The following is a 24,629-nucleotide window of genomic DNA, read 5'->3' as shown; positions in this document are numbered from 1 at the left end:
TTCAATCCCCAAGTACCTCCCTCAATTCAAAACACTCAGATCCTGCCACCATACAAATTCAGCTAATTCTAAGGTAGAGTACAGTATCTATGAAGTAGTACATGACTGACTACATGTGATTGGTCTCTGCATAACTCTGATACATTGACTGATTTTCTAAATACAATAGAGTAACACTACCAAGAGAAAAGGAAGCTGAAAGCGTGAGTCTCTGTATTAAATGGCCATAAGACATTTAAAACATTCCCACGTGATGAACCACTTGTGCTTGCACTTGAATCAAAGCAATGAAGTCTAACAAAGAGAAACTGCATTTTCAACACTTCTTGGGTTGCAAACACTAAGCTGCCCATCACACAGGGAGGGCACGGAGTTGAAGGGAAGAGCAAAGGTGTTTCAGGCCTAGACCACCACCTGGTGGCCAGAGGGAGGCAGCAAATCAACACCCCACCGGCTCCTCTCCTGTCTCTGACATTCAGAAAGGAACACACACTGGCTGCCTGGTCACATGTACTTGAATATAAATAATTTCCCCAAAGTAGAGGTCCTTATATTTCCATCATAGTGAGGTCTACAAGTTAATTTTTAAAATGAGCTTTTAGTGGCTTAGACACTTTTTAAATTTTTATTTTATTTTCTTATGTGTTTGAGCATTTTTGCCTGCATCTAAGTCTGTGTACCACATGGGTGCCTGGTGACAATGGAGGCCAGAGAGGGGATTAGATCCCCTAGAACTGGAGTTATAGACAGTTAAGAGCCACCACGTGGATGCTAGGAATCAAATCCAGGTCCTTTGCAAGAGCAGCCAATGCTCAGACTTTTTTTTTTTTTTTTTTTTTTTGGTCTAAGTCATCAAATTTTTAAAAAGTAACATATTGGGGGATGGTGAAGAGGCTCAGCAGTTAAGAGCACTAGACCAGACTAGCCTCAAACTCAAGGCAATCCTCCCAAGTACTGGAATTACAGTCATACACACCATTACACCTAATAATAAAAGTAAATTTTATTAGGTTTATTATATTGTGCCATACAGAAACATGTCTCCCTTTTTGAAGATGCAAGCTTAAGAATTTAGGAGTGAAATGTCAGATGTGTAAATTAAAATGCTTCACACTGTAAAGGATAAAGCAAAGGAAAAACTAACATGGTTCAACTTAGAGGATGGATACATAGATAGGTATGAAGACAGCAGTCTTTCAGCTTTCTGTGTCAGACAAAGCTCATAATAAAATCTGGAAAACAATCATGGAGCACAAAATCTGAGGCCACCAAGGCTATGACTATAGCTTTTTAGATAATTAAAAGCTAGAAGTCACAGTAATTATTTTAAGAAACAACTGGTGCTTAATAATTTTTATTAAATAATAGCATTTTTCTAGAATGCAACATCAAATTTTCAGCAAAAAATGACATTTATATTTATATAAAACTATTGGCTTTTAGAAAGCAAACATTCTTAAATGTTGCCTTTATCCTGTATTATACACAAGGCAGCTCACAAATCATCTATTTGGTTTATAAATATTATTTTCTGAAAATCTGACACCTGCCTGAATGAAAATCATACTGGAATAATTTGTAAATCCTATATAATTTTTCTATGTGCAATTACATGACACTTTCCTAAAGATGCTACTGGAAAAAAAAACTGATTTGCTATCAAGAATATCTAAGCAGTCTATATTTATCTTTTTTTCAAATTTCTCAAAAAAAAAAACAAGGAATTTAAAGGATTATTTTATGATTAATGTCACAGCCCAAATGGATTTTGTACACTGATGACAGATTGTTAGTTTAAATTTCTTACAACAGAAAAGCAAAAAAAGAAAAATAGTTCTCCCATTACAATTAACAAAACTACACACTACAATGTGTTACTATAGTCTCTTAAAATAAGCTAGGAAAAGAATTTTTTTTCAAAAAAAATAACACTTCTGACTTTTCTTTTTGTCTCATGAAACACAGGAACACTAGCTATTTGCTCATGGAGAAAATTGAAATCATACACAGGGGGGAATTTCTCTTGGAGCTCATGTCAAAATTAGTTGTCCCACCAAGCCCCGTGTAAAACAGACTTCACAACTGGAAGAACAAAGCGGCATGCTCAAGTCCCTTTCTCTTAGCGGCCAGCACCCCCCCAACACACACACACACACACACACACACACACACACACACAGAGAGAGAGAGAGAGAGAGAGAAAACACCTATGAGGCATGTGCAGAAGGACTCCTAGGATGGGAATGAAGCAGGTGAAGGATCATATGCACAGCAGAAACCATCTCCTTACACAGAGCTAGCATGGGATAAGTGGGAAGGTCCTGGGAGTCAGGAGTTCCAACTTATTTATCTTAGGAGAAGAAGACCAAAGGTTTGAACTGTGTACAGTGCCCTGAAGATAAATGACGCAGGAATGTCACAAAAAAGAAACACACAAAAAACCCAGAACACTTCTGCACATGGTAAATGAGTGTTGAGCAAAAGCATAAAGAAGGGAGACGCTTTACTCGCCCAAAGGAACTGGCTATATGTGAGATGAATTATGTATGGGGGAGTTCAAGCACAAATACTCTCGACAACAGTGGAGATTATGGTGGGAAGCAATTAAGAGGAAGCCAGAAGTTCCTTCCAAGCAACAGCTCAACTGTGGACCAGGGGCTTTCCCAAGAGAAGCAGGAAGGGAAACAACCAAAAGACCCTTCTCAGACCAGTTCTCAAAAACTGCCCCAGCCAAGAAATCCAGACTGAATTACACCTGACTACAGAGAAACACACACCAAGTGCTGCTGAAAACAAAACCACCAGGAGAGCAGAAGAGCTGCATGTGAGGTCAACAGAAGCAAACACTGGGAAAGATCAAGGGAAGAGAGAGAGAATGCTACTGAAGCCACTGTCACCGAGGAGGCTGAGCCTTTAACAAGATGACACAGACTCTCAAACACTAGGGCATACTCGCCTTTCTTTGCCTCACTGATGTGCATACTTGTTTTGTTGGAGCAGGGACATATAGAAAATGAATGCAGTGATAGTACAGCTGGAATGGAGCTGGACAGGGGTAAAACTGTGCTAGAGTGAAGAAGTGACACCAGCCTAAGAGGTCTTAAATCCACAGGAACAAATAAAAGCTGAAGAAGCAAGTAAGTTTAATAAAACAAAACATAAACAGCTATTCTTTTTAAACATTTATTTATTTTTAAGTCTATGGGTGTTTTATCTGCATTTATGTCTCTGTACCACACACATGTAGAGCCTGCAGAGGCCAGAAAAGGGTATCAAATCCCCCTTGGACTAGAGTTAAAGATGTTTGTGAAGGCCGGGCAGTGGTGGCACACGCCTTTAATCCCAGCACTCGGGAGGCAGAGCCAGATGGATCTCTGTGAGTTCGAGGCCAGCCTGGGCTACAGAGAGAGATCCATGACAGGCACCAAAACTACACAGAGAAACCCTGTCTCAAAAAACCTAAATAAATAAATAAATAAAGAGGCAAATAAATAAATAAAGATGTTTGTGAGCTGCCACAGGGGTGCTAGGAATCAAACCTAGGTCTTCTGGAAAAGAAGCAAGTGATTTTAATTGCTAAGCCATTTCTCCAGCCCCAATATTTAGTTATTCTTATCCCTTTTCTCAGCTTATAAAAGACATAAACACTTTTAAAGGTTTATTATTCTTATTTTTAATTATGTGCATGAAAATTTGCCATGTATACATGCCTGAGGAGGTCAGAAGAGGTTGTTGGATCCTCTGTAGCTAAAGCTCTGGTCCCTTGTGAACTGTCTTTTTTCTTTTTTTTTTTTTTTAAGATTTATTTATTAATTATGTATACAATGTTCTTCCTGCGTGTACACCTGCAGGCCAGAAGAGGGCGCCAGATCTCATTACAGATGGTTGTGAGCCACCATGTGGTTGCCGGGAATTGAACTCAGGACCTCTGGAAGAACAGCCAGTGCTCTTAACCGCTGAGCCATCTCTCCAGCCCCGTGAACTGTCTTAATATGGGTGCTACGAACCAAACTTGGGTCCTCTGGAAGACCACTTACTCTTAATCACTTAGCTATCTCTCCAGCCCCAATACACAAAATTATATAAAGTATAACTGATTTATAACATACATAAAACATGTTAACAGTAACATGACAGCACAAAAAGGGAACAAACAAGAGAAACTAGAGCTACCCAGAAGTAACACTTTCATTGTATCTACAAGGAATGAAGTTAGTATAAATCTGAAGCAGACCCTGTAAAGTAAAATCTATAGCGTAAGTTCTAGATTAGGTACTTTCAAGATATTTTTATGACTCAAAAATTTAATAAAATAATCTAAAAAGGATTTTAAATGTTATATAAGAAACTAATCATGTATTACAAAAGAAAACAGTTAAAAGCATCAGAGGAACAAAATGACGGAGATGTACAGGAATGAAAAAATGTAGGTAAAATCTATCAAGCCTTCTGGGCTCTGCCTTAAAACTCCCCACTCTTGAATAGAGACATCCTCTGTATGTTCACCACCGTGGTGACTTCACACCAGGCAGGATCTTCAATGATCCAGCATGCTACCAATTACTCCCACCTCTGTAAGACTTGTGGTTCAGGTAAAGAGCATCTTCCACAGAAATTTTAAATTCTTCATTGCCCCAGCTTCTGTGACTGACTCTGGGATAAGAATATACCTCAAGGAGCCAGGCAGGACATGCTTTCAGATTCTTCACTGAAGCCACTGGGAAAGACTCATGTTGGTTTTTAAAGGCTGAGGTCTAGACTGTTAGAATGAGGCACCCTACAGTAACAGCATCCATCTCTACTGCCATGAAGTCAGCCTGAGATTAAACAACTGTAGAGAAAACTGGAGCTGGAAGACAATGAGCTCAAGACACAGAGCTGGTATTCCTAGAAGGAATGAAGCTAGTTCTGAATTATATATACAAATAAAATTCTCTTGTTTAAAAAGAAAATTATCACTTCAAGGGCTAAGTTGTAGCTCAGTGGTAGAATGCTTGCGTATCATGTACAAAGTTCAATACCCAGCACCACAAGAAAAAAAGTCAGTGCAACGTTGGTTTTCGTTGCCTACCAAGTTGATTTTTCTCAGTAACTAAACTATTCTATACATATTTTTAATTCTTCCTAGATTGTCTCAGTTCATTATCAAACTTTTTTAGTAAGTCAAGACACATATTAAAGTACTGAAAGACAAAATGGCACAATGGATCTGGAACAAAATAATCCAACAAAATAGCAAAGAGCACAAAGAGGGAGACAAAAATCAAGATGGCAGCATGCTGAGAATTGCTGAAAATGGAAAATGGCAGTTAGGTGTTTAGTACTTCCAAAAACAACTTTTAAAAGAAGTCTGGCTCCTAACTAAATCTGCCCAGCTCATCCATTCTCTGTCACCTGACACACGGCCAATGCATTAACCATACTAAGCTAAGCAGTGATTCCTCAAGTACACTGTGTAGTTCAGTCTCCACACTGTTGATCATGCTCCAACTGTTACCAGGAACACCCTTCTCTCTTTCAGTCCAGACATACTCCTACTCATCTGCCATGCTTGGCTCAGGGTCACTTCTGCACCTGTCGGTGCCTTTATTCCAACACATCACTACCCCACTGTTACAACTGTAGACTCTCATTCATTTAATATCCACAGCTGAGAAATGGAGGCCCTCCACAAGTGCTTGTTAGATGGTGCTCTATACACTAATCTCAACAGGTTTGTGCTCTGGGCTATCTTTCTAAACTCTGTGAATATGTGTTGCTCTGATTGGTTGATAAATAAAGCTGTTTGGCCAATGGTGAGGCAGAATAGGGTGAGGCGGTACATTCGAACTGGAGAGAGGAGAAGGAAAGGAGAGTGGGGCAGACACTGCAAGCCGCTGCCAGGAGAAGCAAGATGTGAAAGTACGGGTAAGCCACGAAGCCACGTGGCAATGCACAGATTAATAGAAATGGGCCGAGTTAAGTTGTAAGAGCTAGCTAGCGAGAAGCCTGAGCCATTAGGCCATACAGTTTGTAAATAATATAAGCTTCTGTGTCTTTACTTGAGACCAAGCAGCTGAGGGAGGCGGGTGGGAGAGATTCAACCCGACCGCAGGGACCAGAGAAACTTCCAGCTAAAGTTTTGGTTCTTTCACTTCATGGTATAGGCAGTAAATGTCTGCTGACTTAGGCTGAAGGACAAACCCTTAACAATGCTGTATTCAGGTTTCTGGTGAGAAAGCTATGTAAGAAAACCTCTTGAATTTACAATTATTTTTCATTGAAGGACTTAAAATGCTAGGTCTGAATCCTTCCCACAAAAGATCTGTAACAAACACTCATAGTCATCAGCGCTACTTAACAGCTAAGATACATTGTATTTCTTTACAATCATGTCAATGCAGGGAAAAATGTTTAAGAGACAGTACCTCAGTCTTTCCACACTCAATAGGTGAATCCTGGTGTATGGCCACTTGATACTTGGCATATAAAGAAAAGGACTGGTTGAAGGAAGACTTGAACTCTGGGTCCTCAAAGGAGGCAGGTACTAGCCTCACCTTCAGAGCAAGGAAAATATGAGCCAATGCTAGTGAACCAACTCTACCTGTTGACACATTTCTGAAGGTGAGGCTAGAGGAAGATCTCCACAAACCACTTCCAAAGTTCAGCCAGGATTTGTCATAAAACAGCAGGAATGGAGCTAAGTGGCACTAGTGCCAACTTTCTACCAACATTCATGAAAACCTTAAACTCCCAAGAGCCAATTTGTTTCTGCTTTGATTTTTCTCTATCAACCAGCTGTGCTGTCACATACAGTAGTCACTACTGTTTCTAACTGGTCTTAGCCAGTACTTCTGCCACCTCTACTTAATTAAGTATTTTAGGCTTTTTTCACTCCCATACTTTTTAAATCATCTGCTATATTAAATTATAAGTGGACGAGGATGTCTATTAAAGACCTTTTCCTACACATCTCTGTTATATATGGGTATTCCGTTAATAAGGAATAACTGAGCTGCTATGAACTCTTTCTAGAATGTTCTAACATGGATGAAGCATAGCAACACACCAGGCCAAGTACACTTTCTTCTCATGGGTATTAACTCGAAGCTCCACCACTGATTTATAGATAAATGTATCTATACACAGCAGCTTTGAATAAAGGCAACTTTGCATGTGACTTTCTACTTTGAAATTATGTATAATTGGCACTTAACATGACAATAGTGATTTCACATTTACAGACTGTCCACTCACTCAATCTTATCTTTGTGCAAATATGCTACAAATTGAATATAAACAAAAATATAGTACAATTAAACCAAGATCTCATACTTGGCCTGCTGACCTGGCTCACAGTTGGTTTATCAGGTGGATCCTTGTGAATAACCATCTGGTAACGCTTATAGACCTGGTAAGACTCCTGAAATGTGGCTTTGAACTGAGGACTTGGTGGAGAAGATCTCACCACCCTCACCTTCAGAAGGAGTTAGAAAACAGTTCATTAATTCATTTGTTGATTCACTTCTGCAGAATATGCAGTCACAGAAACTCCCCATCAAAAACCATGTTTCAACAAACATTAAAGCATAAACACATATTTTAACACAAAAATCAATTTAGTAAATGAAGAAAAAGTTATTGCAGCAATATACAGTCTACTTAAAGAAAGCAAAAGAGTATATTTAAGCCCTGTATATTTAAGCCTTATCTCTGAGGAATTAAAAACATCTATTACTACTGTGAACTGACAGATCCTTCTTAGCACTAATAACACAACTACTCTTTAATTTTGGTTGTCCACAACTTACTAAAAGTCAGTCAGTCAGAAACACTAAAAACTGTAACTACCTTTGGCCACCTTCACTCCTCATTATTAACTCTAAACCTACAACTAACCCTGGAACTATGAAAAGCAACTTTCACAAAGCGTATCCACTTCACTGTGGAGTTAAATGCAGACTCTTATGTTTCCTTTATGCTGTACAATGTCAACATCTTGGACAAGTAAGCAAAGCTCTCTAGGCCTTAAATGAGGAAAACTTAAAAATGGTAACTGTGCACAGGACTAGCTAACATTTATCTTATTAATTACTAACAGTTAAGATGCATTAGTAAAATAGTAGCAAAAGGAAATTAAATGCAATACAATAAGGGCATAACTAGGTACTTCATGTTGGCACAGGGAAGTGTGACACCCAGCAGATAACAAATTCCTCACACCCTGGGTACTACAATATTAAAAATGTAAACGCTGATACCTACAGAACTGCTGTTTGAAGTGTAGTTGATTCTCTGAATAAACTACTTAGGATCAAAGGATAAAAACCTCTTCTTAAAGTATTTTAAGTAGTATAGTCAATTCTCTACAATTCTGGAAGGAGGAAACTCAATACCTATATCAAAGTAACAAGCAGGTGTAATGGTCAAAGCTGTTAAAATTTGTCTAATACATATATAGCGAACCTTTTAAAATCCCTGTGTGTCTGTGTGTGTGTAGTGCATGCACAGGAGTGTATGTGTACACATACCTATGTTTGGCAGGATGAATGTGGTCCACTGTTCTACATCTTAATGCCTCTCACTGACCCAGAAGTTCACCATTTTAGCTAGGCAGGTTGGCTAGCCAAGAAGCTCTGGGGATCTGCCTGCGTAAACCCCACAAAACTGGAGTTATAGGCATACACTGCCATGCTTTTTCCATGGGTGCTAGAGATTTGAACTTAGGTCTTCACTCTTCCCCACTGAACCATCTCTTCAGCCCCATCAAGGTTAGCATCAATATCCTTGGATAATATTAAGCTTGATTGGACAAATTCAATCAAGCATAAGAATATTTTTAAATTATTATGGTTAATGTTTTAGAAATTAATTCTATTATATGTAATTAATACTGAAAATTCCAATGTGAAGGCTGGAGAAATGGCTCAGTGGTTAAAAGTGTCGTCTGCTCTTCCAGAGAACCTGGGTTCAATTCCCAGCACCCACATGGCAGCTCACAACTGTCTGTAACTCCAGTTCCAGGGGATCCAAAACCCTCACACAGACATACATGCAGGCAAAACACCAATGCATATAAAAACAAATAAATTTTAGGAGATGGAGAGATGGCTCAGAAGTTAAGAGCACTGGCTGCTCTTCCAGAAGTTCTGAGTTCAATTCCCAGCAACCACAGGGTGGCTTACAACCATTTAGAATGAGATCTAGTGCCTGTCCTCTTCTGGCATGCAGGCAGAACACTGTATACATAATAAATAAATAAAACCTCAAAAAAAATTTTCAATTTGCTGCTGAAATATGAAACAGTTTGGAGAAAAATGGGAATTTAGCACACAAAAAAATTAGCTAAATTGGGTAGGATTTATTTTTGTTTGTTTTGGTTTGATTTTTCAAGACAGGGTTTCTCTGTGTAACAGCCCTGGCTGTCCTGGAACTCACTCTGTAGACCAGGCTGGTTAGGATTTCTTAATGAGAAAGGATTCGGTAGTTGTGCTGGCTAATTTTATGTCAATTTGACACAAGCAAAGTTATTTGAGAGAAGGGAACCCCAACTGAGAAATGGCTTCTAAAGATCTACCTATAGGGCATTTTCTTAATTAATGATTGGTGAGGGAGGGTCCAGCCCACTGCAGGTGGTGCCATCCCTGGAGTTCTACAAAAAAGCTGGCTGAGCAAGCCATGGGGAGCACGCCAGTAGCAGCACCCCTCCGTTGCCTCTGTATAAGCTCCTGCCTCTGGGTTCCTGCCCTGCTTTGAGTTCTTATCTTGACTTCCTTCCTTCCTTAAGAACAACAATATGGAAGTGTAAGGTAAATAAATAAACCCTTTCCTCTCCAGCTTGCTTTTTGGTCATGGTGTTTTGTCACAGCAATAGTGACCCTAACTAAGACAGTAGTATAAGTTAGTACAGATTTGTATATGTGACACTGGTGCTACCTTGATCAAGACCTAGATTGAAATATTATAATAAAACTTATTATGATCTAAACTATCTTTTACCATTTTAATTTCTAAAATTGAATTAATTTTAAATTAATTTTTAAATACTTTTGTTTTTGTGAATCAAGTAACACAGAAAGTCATAGTACCCTGCTTAATAACATGCTACAACTGAATTTTAAAAACAATTTTAATAATAGTTTCCTAAAATATTTTCAAAAGCTCTTAAAGAATTTTCTTAAATAGAAAATAAATGCTAAACAGTAAAATAGCAACTTGTAGGCATGAGTTCAAAGAAAATAAATACCCAACACAAAACAAAACACAAACAGCCACAAAAACCCTCCAAGTACCTCTAACTTGTGTGATGCATTCTCTGGTAAAGATTCAAAAATTAAATCTTCAAGTGACTTGGGCTGATTGGATTTAGCCTTCGGTAGCAAAGACGCTGGCTGACCTTGAGCCTGGAAACCCTCAAAGGCTCCAGCTGCGTTTTGCTGCATGAGTTTTAATCTTTTCCTTTCTTTCCGCATTTCCTTTGCTTTTCGACATGGAGGCTTACTCAAATCAGCCCCTTTACCTAAAAAGAATGTCAAAACATTAGACTAATGACATTTGACTCTAGAAATGTTTTTTCAAGTCTTAAAGATTATACAGAGTTAAGTACAAAGAGTTCACATTGAAGCTTCACAGGATCATTAAAATTCTAGAGACAGGAGCAGTCAAAGAAGGCACGTAGTCATACAAACTTCTCAAGGCAGTTCTATTATTGAAAGGAATTCATTTGTCCATCCTCTATCCATCCATCCATCCATCCATCCATCCATCCATCCATCCATCCAATTTAAATATCTGCCCATTTTTCTGCTTCTGCAAGAAGAAATCATCACATTTCTACTTCTGCCTCTCTGGCCCATATTTCTAGGGACATTTTTTAATCTAGAATACACACTGGTGGGTGGTGGGTTTGTTTCTTTTAATTAAGAAGAATCCTTGCGCCGGGCGGTGGTGGCGCACGCCTTTAATCCCAGCACTTGGGAGGCAGAGCCAGGCGGATCTCTGTGAGTTCGAGGCCAGCCTGGTCTCCAAAGCGAGTTCCAGGAAAGGCGCAAAGCTACACAGAGAAACCCTGTCTCAAAAAAACCAAAAAAAAAAAAAAAAAAAAAAAAAAAAAAAAAAAAAAAAAAAAAGAAGAATCCTTGCTCATTTTAACATATTTATGTCTCCAGTTAGAGCTCACAGTTCCGGTTAATGAATTTTGTTCTAATTAAAAGATCATGTATTAACTGACAGCTCTTTAAAACTATCTGGTGGGGTTGTTCATCCCTTTAAGTCCAGCACTTGGGAGGCTGAGGTTGTGGATATGTTCTAGGCCAGCCCCATCTTCAAAGAGGGTTCTAACCAGAACTACATAGTCAGACCATTGCCGATAGCCATAACATAAGCAGATGGCAACTGATAATCAAGGTGTCAGCCCACCAGGAGAAAAAACACTGATCGGAAACCCCGTTCAGGCAAGGCCATGAGGCAACAGAGTCCAGAATATCGATTGGATCTGTTTGTAATTTCACATGTGCTATTGCAGTTTTTCCCTAGCAGCTATGGGGAACCCCCCACTGCCTGTATTATAGTGTGTTTTCCTCAAGTATGCATACCGCTCCATCTGGGGATTTCTATCTGTGGATTGTCTAGAAGATGACTCCTCCTTAAACTGCATTGTCTACTTGACATCAATAATGTTAGCTTAAGTCAGGGATTATAAATTCACTGGAAGTTGTTTTAGATCACAGTTCAGGTTGGCATAGGAAAATAGTTAAATTTCCCTAGCTGCCAAGATAGCTGTACACTATTAGGTGAAAGTAGCTTTAGATTAGACCAGGAGTCTTGCTAATGGTTTTTAAGATAAAGTATTCCCAGGAAAGACAGTTCAGTTCACAAGGACATAATAGCCAGCTGTCTGATTTGTTGAACCAAGATTAAAGGTACAAAGCAAACTAATTGCTATGCCAGTTTCTCTTGCTAGGTCTGGCTGATACCTAGGACAAGGAATAACTCTCTGCACAAATTCCTAACCTTAGTTTATTGATACGGGTATGTAACCTGAAGACTCAAAGTTCAGCCAACTAACTTTTTTATTTTGGGTCCTGAAATTGCATGGGTGACAGGGAGCAATTAACTGAGGTCTAGAGACAACGGCTTTCGTACAGATATATCACAGGAGAAGATTTTCCAAATGGCCAGTGCTACAGAGAATAATCTGACTTCATAACCCTGCGAAAGAGTTGCAAGTTTCCTTTTCTTATGGCCTAAAGTTACATGCAGGACAGAAAAATATATTTCAAGATTTAAAACACTTTTAATGTCACTGTGCCTTGGAGAGTGCCAAGTAAGCTCATATTAAGAGATTTAAGGTAATCCTGGGTCTCAACACTTCTCTCTCTGTAAACTCCCAGGCCCAGGAGAGCCCAGCATTTTTGACTGTTAACCACAAAAATGTTAGTTTAAAATGTTAATTATACTCAGAAGTGTAGAATGTAGTACTTAATTTTCTTATTTTTCTTAGACTCCTCAGTAGTTTAGTTTTAGAACTCCTTTAAAATGCTTTATAAGACTATCTCTCTAGATAGGTAACAATGACTGGTTCTTTCTTTGCAGCTGCAAGTTACAACCCACCAATTAAGATATTGAGATTTATTGCATGTGAGTTGTTGGGATGACTCTATTTCTTATCATTTACTTAAGAAATAGAATGTGACCTTCAAATGTAACTCCTCTGGTTTCCCAGGCTGCAATAGACCATGTCTGAAAAAGGAGAGAGGGAGAACCCACAGCTGTCAAGGTATATAGAATAAGAGACAGTGGAACGCTCAGCCCTAAAGGAGAAGTCTATAGCACACTGTCTTCTCCTTAGGCCTATAGCTTCTTGTGGAAGAAGTGGATAGAAACACTATTGCTGTGAAATATCTTTCTGTATGCTGTGAACATGTGTTGCTCTCACTGGTTGATAAATAAAGCTGTTTGGCCAATGGCAAGGCAGAATAAGGTTAGGTGGTACATTCAAACTGAAGACAGAGATGAAGAAGGGTGGAGTCAGAGCAGATGCCAGCCTGCCACCCAAGGAGCAACATGCCAGCTAACAGGTAACGCCATGGTCACGTGGCAATACACAGATTAACAGAAATGGGTTCATTTAAGATGAAAGAGCTAGCTATCAAGAAGCCTGAGCCATAGTCCAAACAATCTGCAATTGCTCTAAGTCCCATCCTAAGCTAAGGAGCAATTGATAGCTGCTGGGAGAGGGAAAGTCACTGTTAAGGCATGTGGACCTGTTGGGTTGATCACCCTGCAGTGAAAGCCACATATCCAAGAATATATGCACAGCACAAATTGGATGTGGTGGGTTTAAAAAGGGGGACGGACAGTTGAGTGAGCTGGGAAGGAGGCATAAATCTGGAAGGAGGGGAGAGGTGAACATGATCAAAATGCAGTGTAAAAATCCTCAAAGAATAGAAAACGGGAAAAGGGAATAAGCTGAAAATCAATTTTTAGGGTTTTTGTTTTGTTTTATTATGAATGACCATCTATGTCATCTTCACACTAATTCATTCATAGGATTAAGAAATCATCATAGGAGCTAGCGAGATGGCTCAGAGGTTAAGAGAACTGGCTGCTCTTCCAGAGGTTCTGAGTTCAATTCCCAGCAACCACATGGTGGCTCACAAGCATCTGTAATGAGATCTGGTGCCCTCTTCTGGCCTGCAGGGATGTGTGTGGGCAGAACATTGTATACATAATAAATAAATAAATAAATCTTAAAAAAAAGAAATCATTATAATTGTTTCTCTCTACTCTTTTATACTGCCAGATCATGACATACAATAAATACGAAGTCAGGGTTTCGGCTCAGTTAGAGTACACAGATCTTCTAAATCAGTGATTCTTAACTTTCTTATTACTACAACCCTTTCATAAAAGTTCCTCATGGTGTGGTGATCTCCAACCATAAAATTATTTTCATTGTTACTTCAAAAAGGTAATTTTGCTACTATTATGAATCTGTGTTTTCCAATGGTCTTTGGTGATCCTTTGCTCAACCCCAGAGGAGGCTTGACCCACGGTTGAGAACTGCTGTTCTAGATCAACAAATGGAAACAGACCATCAATGTAAAATCAGTACACCACACCAACCACATGCCCACAGAGATTCAGCACCTTAGGCATTACACACTTCAAATGATGTGAACAGCAGAGCAAACCTGCATAAGTTCTAATGAATTCCAAGAGAACATACCTGTAGCTATTGCTAAACAAACTTCAGGTTCCACAGATTCCTAGCCTTAAGATTCTTTTTTTTTTTTAACCGGGCGGTGGTGGCACACACCTTTAATCCCAGCACTTGGGAGGCAGAGCCAGGTGGATCTCTGTGAGTTTGAGGCCAGCCTGGTCTACAAAGTGAGTTCCAGGAAAGGCTCAAAGCTACACAGAGAAACCCTGTCTTGAAAAACAAAAAAAAGGCAGCGTTTCTCTGTGTAGTTTTGGCACCTGTCCTGGATCTCACTCTGTAGACCAGGCTGGCCTCAAACTCATGCCTTTAAGATTCTTAATTTTTTAATTCACATTTTTAATAAGAAATATACTGAGGGAGGAGGGAAAACAGTAAAAAGGTAGTTTTAATGTTTCAGTAGTCTTATTCCTGGAAGCTGTGTATTCATGTTTGTGTGTCCGTGTGTGCATGCACACACAGAAGCCAGGAGTCAATGTTAGGTGTTTTCTTCAGTTGCTCACCATCGCATTTTTCCTTTTGTTAACTGTTGAGACAGAGTCTCACTACGTAGACCTAACTAACCTGGAACTCTCTATGTAGACCAGACTGGCCTTGAACTCAGAGCTCTACCCACCTCTACCTCCCAGGTACTGGGATTAAAGGTGAACTCCACCATAACCAGCTTTCCATCACATTTTTGATATAGCATCTCTCACTGAACCTGTTCACTGACTCAACAAAACTAGCTGACCAGCAAGCCCTAGCAATCTGTGTGTCTCTGCCTCCTCCAAGTATTATAGGCATACTCAGCCATGCTTGGTTTTTTAAATTAGACCCTAAGGTATCCAAAAACTTTATTAATGGAGCCATCTCCCCATCCCTGAGGTAGTTATTAATACTCTAAAACTGCTATACTATGGGATAAACAAATAAGTAATCATGTGATTTCCAATCTAACAATAGCCTTAGGAACCAAAGTTTCTGTGTATGGAAGGAAGAAGACACAATTGTAAAACCAAAACAAAAATAAGTAGTAAAATGCAGAACACTCCAGTCACAAATTTACAAAGACGCATAACTATGAAATCATGATCCCTAATTCTATTCACTGAAAAGACCTAGACTAAGGCAAAGACTAAGCTAAGTGTAATAATATGGACTTGTAGGCTAGTTTATGATCTCCAGCTGTGCAACCTGATGAAGGGTGGGTACAAGATGGCCCAGGAGCATTATATCAGAGAGGAAGGAAGCTGTCAGACTACAAGGATTGGAAAAGATGCAGATGCCAAACTTTAAGAGCTGTTGCAAGAAAAGCAGAAGGCAACAAAGAAAATGTTTCAATTCATGAGTTCATGATATCAAAGAAGTCTAACTGGTCATTGTTACATATTATTATGAAAAATGGTAATTAAAAGAATCAAGAATTTATACTGCCTTTGAAATTTTATGAAATAAATAGATGAGAGCTTCTTCATGGAAAATCCCAACCAGGAAATAAGCAATGCACCATTCAAATAGCGATTACTAAATTCATTTAGGCACCATGTGCCCTATTATCACTAATAAAAACTGAGGATCCTAGACATTATATATTTACTGGAAAAAAAACACTCAACCAGCCGGGCGGTGGTGGCGCACGCCTTTAATCCCAGCACTCGGGAGGCAGAGCCAGGCGGATCTCTGTGAGTTCGAGGCCAGCCTGGACTACCAAGTGAGTTCCAGGAAAGGCGCAAAGCTACACAGAGAAACCCTGTCTCGAAAAACCAAAAAAAAAAAAAAAAAAAAAAAAAAAAAAAAAAAAAAAAACACTCAACCACCCCTGAAGTAACCTTACTTGTCCTCCAATAAATAATTAATTAATCTGATTAAAAATTTTCCCCAGGGCTGGAGAGATGGCTCAGAGGTTAAGAGCACTGACTGCTTTTCCAGAGGTCCTAAGTTCAATTCCCAGAAACCACATGGTGGCTCACAACCATCTGTAATGAAATTTGGTGCCCTCTTCTGGCATGCAGACATACATGTGGGCAGAACACTGTATACGTAATAAATAAATAAATAAATCTTAAAAAAAAAAAATTTCCCCAAAGCAGGTGTGGTGCACACCTTTAATCCCAGCATTTGGGAGGCAGAGGCAGGTGGATCTCTAAGATCAAGGACAGCCTGGCCTACAGAGCAAGTTCCAGGACAGCAAGGGCTACCCAGAGAAACCCTATATTGAGAAATGAAAACAAACAAAATCCCTGCCCAAGTCCCCTCCCCCAAAAAAACACAAGAAAATCTAATCAGTCTCTAGGCATAACTATCAACTGATACAAAATATACACTACCTGGCTTAGGACCAATATGAACTTTGATTGAATGCGATGGTTCACCAGAGCCCAACTTCTCCTCTATAGCTTGTGGATGAATTAATTCTTTAGATCCTTCTTTCTTTAAATTTTTTTCTTTCTTTTTCTCTTCACTCTCTATGCTTCCTTTTAGATCACTGCTGAGTGTTTTAAGATCACATTTTATATCCAACTTGTTTATTAATGCAAAGTCACCAGCAACAGCATCCTCCATTGTAGAATCCATGGGCTCATCTACAAATGAGAAAACAATGAAAGTCCATCATCAGCTATATTATTTGATACATTTAAGATTAATATAACTGTAAGTAACCCTGTTACTGCAGTGCATCTGCCAAACCCACTCTCCTGCCTTCCAAAGCATGGGAGCTACCACACCTGAGACATGTCACTCTAGCAGGAGAATGTACCTCCAGTATTGGGCCAGCTGTGGTCAAGCTCACAATGATGGCTACCCAACTGATCTAGCTAATTTTGTCTTACTTAAAGAAAATGGTGACCTAAGATTTCAACCCTTTCCCCTTGGCCTGTTGACTACGTCACCTCCTACAATAACAGTTTTAGACACAATTGAGAAGTCGATAAGTTAAACAAAGCGCCAAACGTACAGGCCACATGAAAACATAGGCAATCATTAATTTAAATATGGACTGTGATTTCTAGACACCAAAAAAATTTCAAAACATTTTTTTTCAAAACATTTCTTACAATGATGTACATTTGATATTCCATCAGAGCTACACCAGAACTATTCCAAGGCTCTAAATAGCACTTAACCTCTAAAACCAAGCCTTCTGGCCTCTTTGTTGACCCCAGCTAAGCCAACCCTGCTCCAAGTTATCTACTCAGGACAGTGCATGAAGTCAAAGAACTTACCTGCTGGGCCAAAACCAACCATTATCTCTCCAGAACTTAAGACAGTGACCGTGACACCCACAGGCATTCAAAACCTACTTGTGGAATGAATGAATAAGCTGGGACGAGGGTAGGGGTTCCCAGGATTAGGTGCTTCCTATGGCAGCAGTGAGAAAGAGCTCAGAGAATTACACTGCCATGTCTTACATTCCCCGAATTAGGGATCACTTATAGGAAAACTTCAAAGGTTTAAAAGTTAAAACACTGAAAAGTAAAATGAATTAAATGGTACTTATAATCTTTTACGTATAGGGAAGCCATTGATAATTTAAAATTCATCAGATAACTAATAGACAATTCTATAAAATACTATTTAGTAAAAAAACCATTTGTGTGTGTGTGTGTGCGTGTGTGTATGGGTGCACATGTGTGCATGTATGCATGTATGCATGTGTCATGCAGGACAGAGGACAATTTTTAGGAGTCAGTCATTGCCTTCTACTTTGACTGTAAAGGAGGGTCTCATTTTTTCTTCCACTGTGCTGTGTACCCCAGGCCTGTGTCCTGGCCTGCAAGCTTGAGGCAATTCTCTCATCTCTAGCTTCATCTCCACTAGGAGTGCTGGGATTCCGGGGTCCGACACTTCCTCCTGCCTTCTGCCTGGATTCCCGGGATCCAAATCAGGCAGTACAACTAGTACTTTGACCTGCTGAGTCATCGCTCCCACCTGGTCTTTCTTCAGCAAAGTAACTGCTTAATTCTGTATACAATCATTTGAGCATCAGCTCCTCTATTTACACCACAAGGACATCAGTAGAAGCAAGTCAGATGGGTTGTCAAAGCATCTGAATAACAAATATTTCAATTCAAAAAACTCACATCTTCACAATGACCCTCAGTTTTCTCTCAAAGGCAGACTCTCCTTGTATGTATTTCCTACATTTGGAGCCTCTAGTGAGACAAATAGCAGTGTCACTAGTGTCATAGCTTGTGATATTAGTATAGGATTATGTTCTAACCGATTCCTTCCCCTACCTGACCAGAGTTAGGCATGTCAGAGTGGGAGCCTTGGAGAGATACATTAGTTTAGAGTAAATAGTTTCCAGACCAGATCTCTTCTTACCCTCACAATTATCTTTCGAAATCTCCCCTTTAGCCAGAAATTTCAGCATTTTTTTCAAAACTTTCTTGTGAGATTTTGATGGCTGAAACTGTAAAGGATGACACCTAGAAAAGCAAGCAAATATTTTTAAAGCTTTTAATAAAGTCAGTTTAGGATAGTGCATTGTAGAATGCAGCAAATTTCATGCCTTAAATTTTTTGTAAAAGATGTGATTTAAAGCAGCCTCTAATCCAACTCCAAAACTCACTGTAACTACAGTAAAGAGATTTTTTAAAAAAGGAAGAAAGAAGACAAAAAAGAGGAGAAAAACACATAAACCAGAGGAAAACACATAAACCAGAAGAAAAAGAGAAGGCAAGAAATGCTGGTAGGTGGGAAACAGATATCTAAGTAGTAACTGACTTGGGTAACCAAAATTAATTCATAACAGTGTTCCGTTTGAAGTTCCACCTCAGCCCCGCCCCACTCCAAACCCTACTCCTCAGAAAGCCTGCCAAGTGGCAGCTCCTCCCCCAGAGAGCTGCTCAAGACCTCGCCTACAAGTTATTTAAGCTCCAGTCCATAACCTGCCATGTGATTTCTCTTCCTTCCTTCCCTAGAGATCACCCAGGATCTCTATGCTTTGCACATATTGAACCTGGTCTTATCAATTCAGCTTGATTTGACACATTGCATTGGCAGAGAATCCCATTACCAGGGATTCAAAATGCTTATCAAATAGGAGCAAGCTGGGCAGCAGTGGCGCACGCCTTTAGTCCCAGCACTCAGGAGACAGAGCCATATGGATCTCTGTGAGTTCAAGGCCAGCCTGGTCTACAGAGCGAGATCCAGGACAAGCACCAAAACTACACAGAGAAACCATGTCTTGAAAAAAAACAAAAAACAAAACAAGGGGCTGGAGAGATGGCTCAGAGGTTAAGAGCACTGCTTGCTCTTCCAAAGGTCCTGAGTTCAATTCCCAGCAACCACATGGTGGCTCACAACCATCTGTAATGAGATCTGGTGCCCTCTTCTGGCCTTCAGGGATATGAGCAGACAGAACACTACATACATAATAATAAAAAATAAATCTTTAAAAAAACAAAAAACAAACAAAAAAGCAGGAGCAAAATTACAGGTATAAAGTAGCAATGAAAATAATTTTATGGCTGGGGGTCACCACAACATAAGGAACTATATTAAAGGGTCACAGCATTAGGAAGTCTGAGACCACTGCTCTATACTATCCCTAACAATCTAGATATTATTGACATGTGACCTCTGAAAGTGTAAGTGAAGCTGAATCTAAAACTAGGAAGACTGTAAGGATTATGTCCTTAATTACGTCACTAGCCTGCGACGGCGTCCCAGCCTAAAAAGCGGGCGTGCCCTCTCTTTTCTGTATCGCCTCTCCTTCCAAATTCTCCCTCCTCCGCGCGGTTTTTCTCTCCCTCTCCCTCCCCTTCCCTCCCTCTCTCCCTCTGTCTCCCAATAAGGCTCTAGAAAGGTAACCATGGCTCGTGACTCTTCCATCACTGATACATCCAGCACTCTCCTCCATTAGCATGGCTGCCGCAGGCGGCGGTCAGCCACGAGCACTGCCAGAGTAACCAACATTTGGTGCCATTCAGACTCAGACAGACCACCAAGGACCTGCTGTGACCACTGCCGCTTGCCGCCTCCTCCCCCATCCAGCGAGACCGCAAGACCTCGAGACCACGAATGTCCCTCACCTCCGCTGGACCCCCACACAGCTACCACTACTGCTACTGCCATGATTCTACACCACAGTGAGTCTGCAGTTCTCCCGGCTGTAGTCTGAGCTATATTCTTTGCGACGGACACCCCGTGGGTTGTCCTCGGACTGTGCTGACAACAGCAGGCACATTTTCGCTCCTGACGAGGGGGTAAATGCTGTCTCGGGTCCACAGGGGACCAACTGCAGCATAGCCGCAGCCCTTCCCATCCCTTGACAAAGAGGATGGGTAACTTGAGCTGATTCATAGATCTCTCTCCACTCCTTGGGGACGCCCGAGATTGGAGTCTGATCCCACTTCGTTATTTTAATTTTTTATTTTTCTCTCAGCTACAGCCATGGGACAAAGGGGTGGATACATTTACCACTTAACATTGGCAGATAGGGGTGGGTACTGATAAACCTGGAAACTTAACAGTGTCGCAGGAACTTCTGCCAGCAAATGGGCAAATAAAGGAGTTACTTTATCCCCAAGCTTTCTGTTAAAGCTCTAAACCCTTCTCCCTCCCCAGTTCTGCCTCTGCCACATGCAACCTTTTCTGTCTGACTTCCGCCGGCAGTGGGTAGGCTCAAATGGGTGGGCTTGAGCGGCTTCTACTGACTTTCGCCCTAACTCACCTTAACTCCACCAACTCATTCTTAAATGCCGTGAGAAGCACAGACAGGTCGGGTAGAGACTAAGATCCATACAAATAAGTTTACAGTAGTCAGGATGGCTCTTAAGCCAAAAATCAGCTTATAGCCTCAGGCAAGTCTTCCAAAAGTATCGGTTTATAGTCTGCCTCCTGGCAGATCTTCCAAAAGCTGTCCTTAAGCCATCAATCATCAGGAAAAAAAAAAAAATTCAGCACACAGAATAAAATCCATCTCTTGCTCCCCTGCTGTGGGATGTTCTGTATGGCAAATGTGTTGCTGATTAGTCAATAAATAAGACACTGATTGGCCATTGGCTAGGCAGGAAGTGTAGGCAGGACAAGGAGGAGAATAAAGCTGGGAAGTGGAAGACTGAGTCAGAGAGACACTGCCAGCCGCCACGATGAGACACAGCATGTGAAGATGCCAGTAAGCCACGAGCCACGTGGCAATGTATAGATTTATAGAAATGGATTAATTTAAGCTGTAAGAACAGTTAGCAAGAAACCTGCCACGGCCATACAGTTTGTAACCAATATAAGTCTCTGTGTTTACTTGGTTGGGTCTGAGCGGCTGTGGGACTGGCAGGTGAGAGAGATTTGTCCTGACTGTGGGCCAGGCAGGAAAACTCAAGCTACAAATGGCGTCCAACGTGGTGGCAAGAGTTTCCACCTAAAACCTGAGCAAAGATTCTAAAACGGAGCTAAAAACAGTTCCTAACTGTCTTTCAAATGAGTGGCAGCTGCCGGTTTGAGCTACTGGCGGGTTCCTAGCATGCGTGCTCGACCTGCAGTATGGTGGGAATGAGGCCTCTGCAAGTGGCACATTAAGCTGCATGGTGGATTTAGACTTTGCTAGTACAAAACAAAAAAAAAGGTTTCTGGGCTACACGCTGCTTGGCTAAAAGCATAGACCCATGATAGCTCCCAGAGCTGGCGGTAAACCACTGCCATGTTGGGAAGCTGAGGTGGGCGGAGCCAGCAGCCATAGCTGCTGCAGTTTAAAGCAATAGATTCACAATAAGACAGATTCAGATGTAATAGTTTACAATGTATGTAAAATATACATAGGCTTGAAAGAGACGAAAAAGGTGATATATGGTGATATATACAGTTGTAAAAACAAATATATAGTTTTAAAAAATAAAGTCTTTAAAGAGACAGTAAAATTAATATAAAAAAATAAGCCACGTAAAGATGAATATTACAAGGGGAATCTGGATTGTGTTGTCTTTGGGATTTTTAACTGCAAAAAAACATTTGATCATAAAAGATGTTGAGTTAAACCAATATGTATTATTTTAAAGATACCTTGACTTCAAAATTTGGATGTAAGGATGTGTTGCTTTGGAAAGGAGACTCTGCTTTTGTTCCCACAGAAAGTCAAAGGCTATGGATTTGTTCCAGATTAAGATACATCAGGTTTGACCAGCCAAGACCACCTGAAAAGTCTCCGATGACACCACGGCCCAGATGATCCAACATCCAGAATGGTTTGAAGGCAACTGGCTCAGATGATACAGCCTCACAGACTACTCCATGATCCTTAAATTTTCTTTGTGTCCCCATAAGATACAGCGCCCCCCCCTCCAGCAGGAAGTAGTAAGAGAAGCTACGCCCAAATTCCCAAATTATATGCAATTTTACTTTGTTAAGGTCAAAACCTTCCTTTTTGGAAAAAAAAAAGGGGGGGGGAGTGCTGTGGGATGTTCTGTATGGCAAATGTGTTGCTGATTAGTCAATAAATAAAACACTGATTGGCCATTGGCTAGGCAGGAAGTGTAGGCGGGACAAGGAGGAGAATAAAGCTGGGAAGTGGAAGGCTGAGTCAGGGAGACACTGCCAGCCGCCACGATGAGAAACAGCATGTGAAGATGCCGGTAAGCCACGAGCCACGTGGCAAGGTATAGATTAATGGAAATGGATTAATTTAAGCTGTAAGAATAGTTAGCAAGAAGCCTGCCATGTCCATACAGTTTGTAACCAATATAAGTCTCTGTGTTTACTTGGTCAGGTTTGAGCAGCTATGGGACTGGCAGGTGAGAGAGATTTGTCCTGACTGTGGGCCAGGCAGGAAAACTCTAGCTACACTCCCCAGACCTCCCCGACTAAAACTTAAACATCTGGAGAGCAAGGCTCCTGACCCCACAGGCAAAGGAGTCATCTGTGGCATTTAAGGTGTGCCAGGGAAGAGATAAAAGCCCGAAAACAAAATTGCCAAATGCTGACACTCGCTGACTCCCGAAAGCTATTGGGTCCCTGTTTTAAGTAAGGAAAAAGGCCACAAGCTAGCAAATGCCCTGCCAGGCCATCAACAGCCTTGTTAAAAGTGCCACCTAGAAAGACAACGAGTCAGCTGACTGCCCCCAGGCACCAAAATGCATGGGTACATCAAGCTAAGACCTCCAGCAGACCTAGGCTTGGCTACAGACATGGCAGGGGACCCAGAACGCAGCAGGGAAGCGATCCATTTCTTTCCTTCTGGACACCAGAATCACTGACTTGGTCCTGGGAGTTTTGGGATGTCACCTCTCCTTTCTCTATTGTCGGGTACAGAGGACAGCCTTACCTACCTCACCAGATTTAATTGCACTTTCAGAGTTACTTAATGAAAAAAAGATTTCCAGCTAAGATAAGAGCTCATTGCCTCACTCCAGACCTACTGCCTGTATTTCTCACGTACACACAGACAGGGCCCTGATCTTTGCGTTGTCCCTAATTCCAAAAAATAATTTCTCATGCACCACAAGCTTTTCTCTTCCCAGTTCCCTATTCTAACTCACTGTTCAGCCAATGATACAGGACCACCACAGAACCAGAGTCCAAAGATCATCAAGTAAGAAACTGTAACAGCTAAAAGGTATTTACACGCCCAGACCCAAAAGCGTCTGGGCACTACAAAAAAGACTTTAATGTAAACATCTATTACTGTGAGATGCTTTTAACAATTGATCACCTGTCTCCTGGATGCCGAACTAGTAAAGGAAACAAGTACTTTAAAATAATCTGTCTCTGATAAAGTTTAACATGTTTCAAAATCCATCTGGACAGACTGGATCTACCAACATAAAATAATAATGATTCTTTTCTCTCTAAGCTTTTTTCTATGTCACCAGCATCTTGTCAGACAGAAGGTTCCCAGTCACAGCCAAGAGGGATACATGTCTCCAGAGCAAACGGATGGCAGACAGTATCCACAACGCCTGCCTACCTCAGAAGACTCCCCCAAGAGCCAACCGACATCCAACAGTCAGCTGGAAGCAGTCTTTGAGAGAAACGACGCCCCTATTCCCATCTACCTGCTTTTTTATAATAAGCCAAAGTCTGGGATGTAAGGATTATGTCCTTAATTACGTCACTATCCTGCGACGGCATCCCAGCCTAAAAGCGGGCGTGTCCTCTCTATGCTTTGTCTTTTCCGTATGGCCTCTCCTTCCGTATTCTCCCTCCTCCACGCGGTCGGTCTCTCTCTCTCTCTCTCCCTCCCTCCCTCTCCCTCTGTCTCCCAATAAAGTTCTAGAAAGGTAACCATGGCTCGTGACTCTTCCGTCTCAGATACATCCAGCACTCTCCTCCATCGGCATGGCCGCCGCTCAACCAACAAAGACACCTTCAAAATCTGTTTTCAAGACAGTCCCATGACCTCCTCTCAACTCCACATAGTTGACTGTTTACACAATTCAGCTTTCAGGGAAGAGCAAAGACAGGGCCTTCTCCATGTTGCATGCACTTAAAGCAGGAGCAGAAAGAAGTC

General features: G+C 40.9%; 1 protein-coding gene across 8 annotated transcripts in view; it reads right to left on the bottom strand.

The window, feature by feature from the left end:
* The window catches only part of Ate1 (arginyltransferase 1), a 132,772-nt gene that overhangs the window by 93,108 nt on the left and 15,035 nt on the right, over nucleotides 1-24,629 (bottom strand). For 4 of the 8 annotated variants that reach the window (XM_052713361.1, XM_052713359.1, XM_052713364.1 and 1 more), the window contains 4 exons: nucleotides 18,509-18,612; nucleotides 16,510-16,764; nucleotides 10,272-10,498; nucleotides 7,328-7,456 (listed from right to left, as the gene is read on the bottom strand). In XM_052713361.1, coding sequence (XP_052569321.1) covers nucleotides 7,328-7,456; nucleotides 10,272-10,498; nucleotides 16,510-16,764; nucleotides 18,509-18,612 — 715 coding nt within the window. Of the gene's footprint in view, nucleotides 1-6,407; nucleotides 6,537-7,327; nucleotides 7,457-10,271; nucleotides 10,499-16,509; nucleotides 16,765-18,508; nucleotides 18,613-24,629 lie in introns of all 8 variants that reach the window. The other 4 variants (XM_052713366.1, XM_052713365.1, XM_052713362.1 and 1 more) reach the window with 2 other exon arrangements.

This window comes from Peromyscus californicus, unplaced genomic scaffold (genome assembly GCF_007827085.1).
Source record: "Peromyscus californicus insignis strain IS unplaced genomic scaffold, ASM782708v3 Scaffold_4__1_contigs__length_199733344, whole genome shotgun sequence".
Classification (NCBI taxonomy): domain Eukaryota; kingdom Metazoa; phylum Chordata; class Mammalia; order Rodentia; family Cricetidae; genus Peromyscus; species Peromyscus californicus.
The sequence above is the reverse complement of the archived record's forward strand: the minus strand, read 5'-3'. Positions and strand labels throughout refer to the sequence as shown.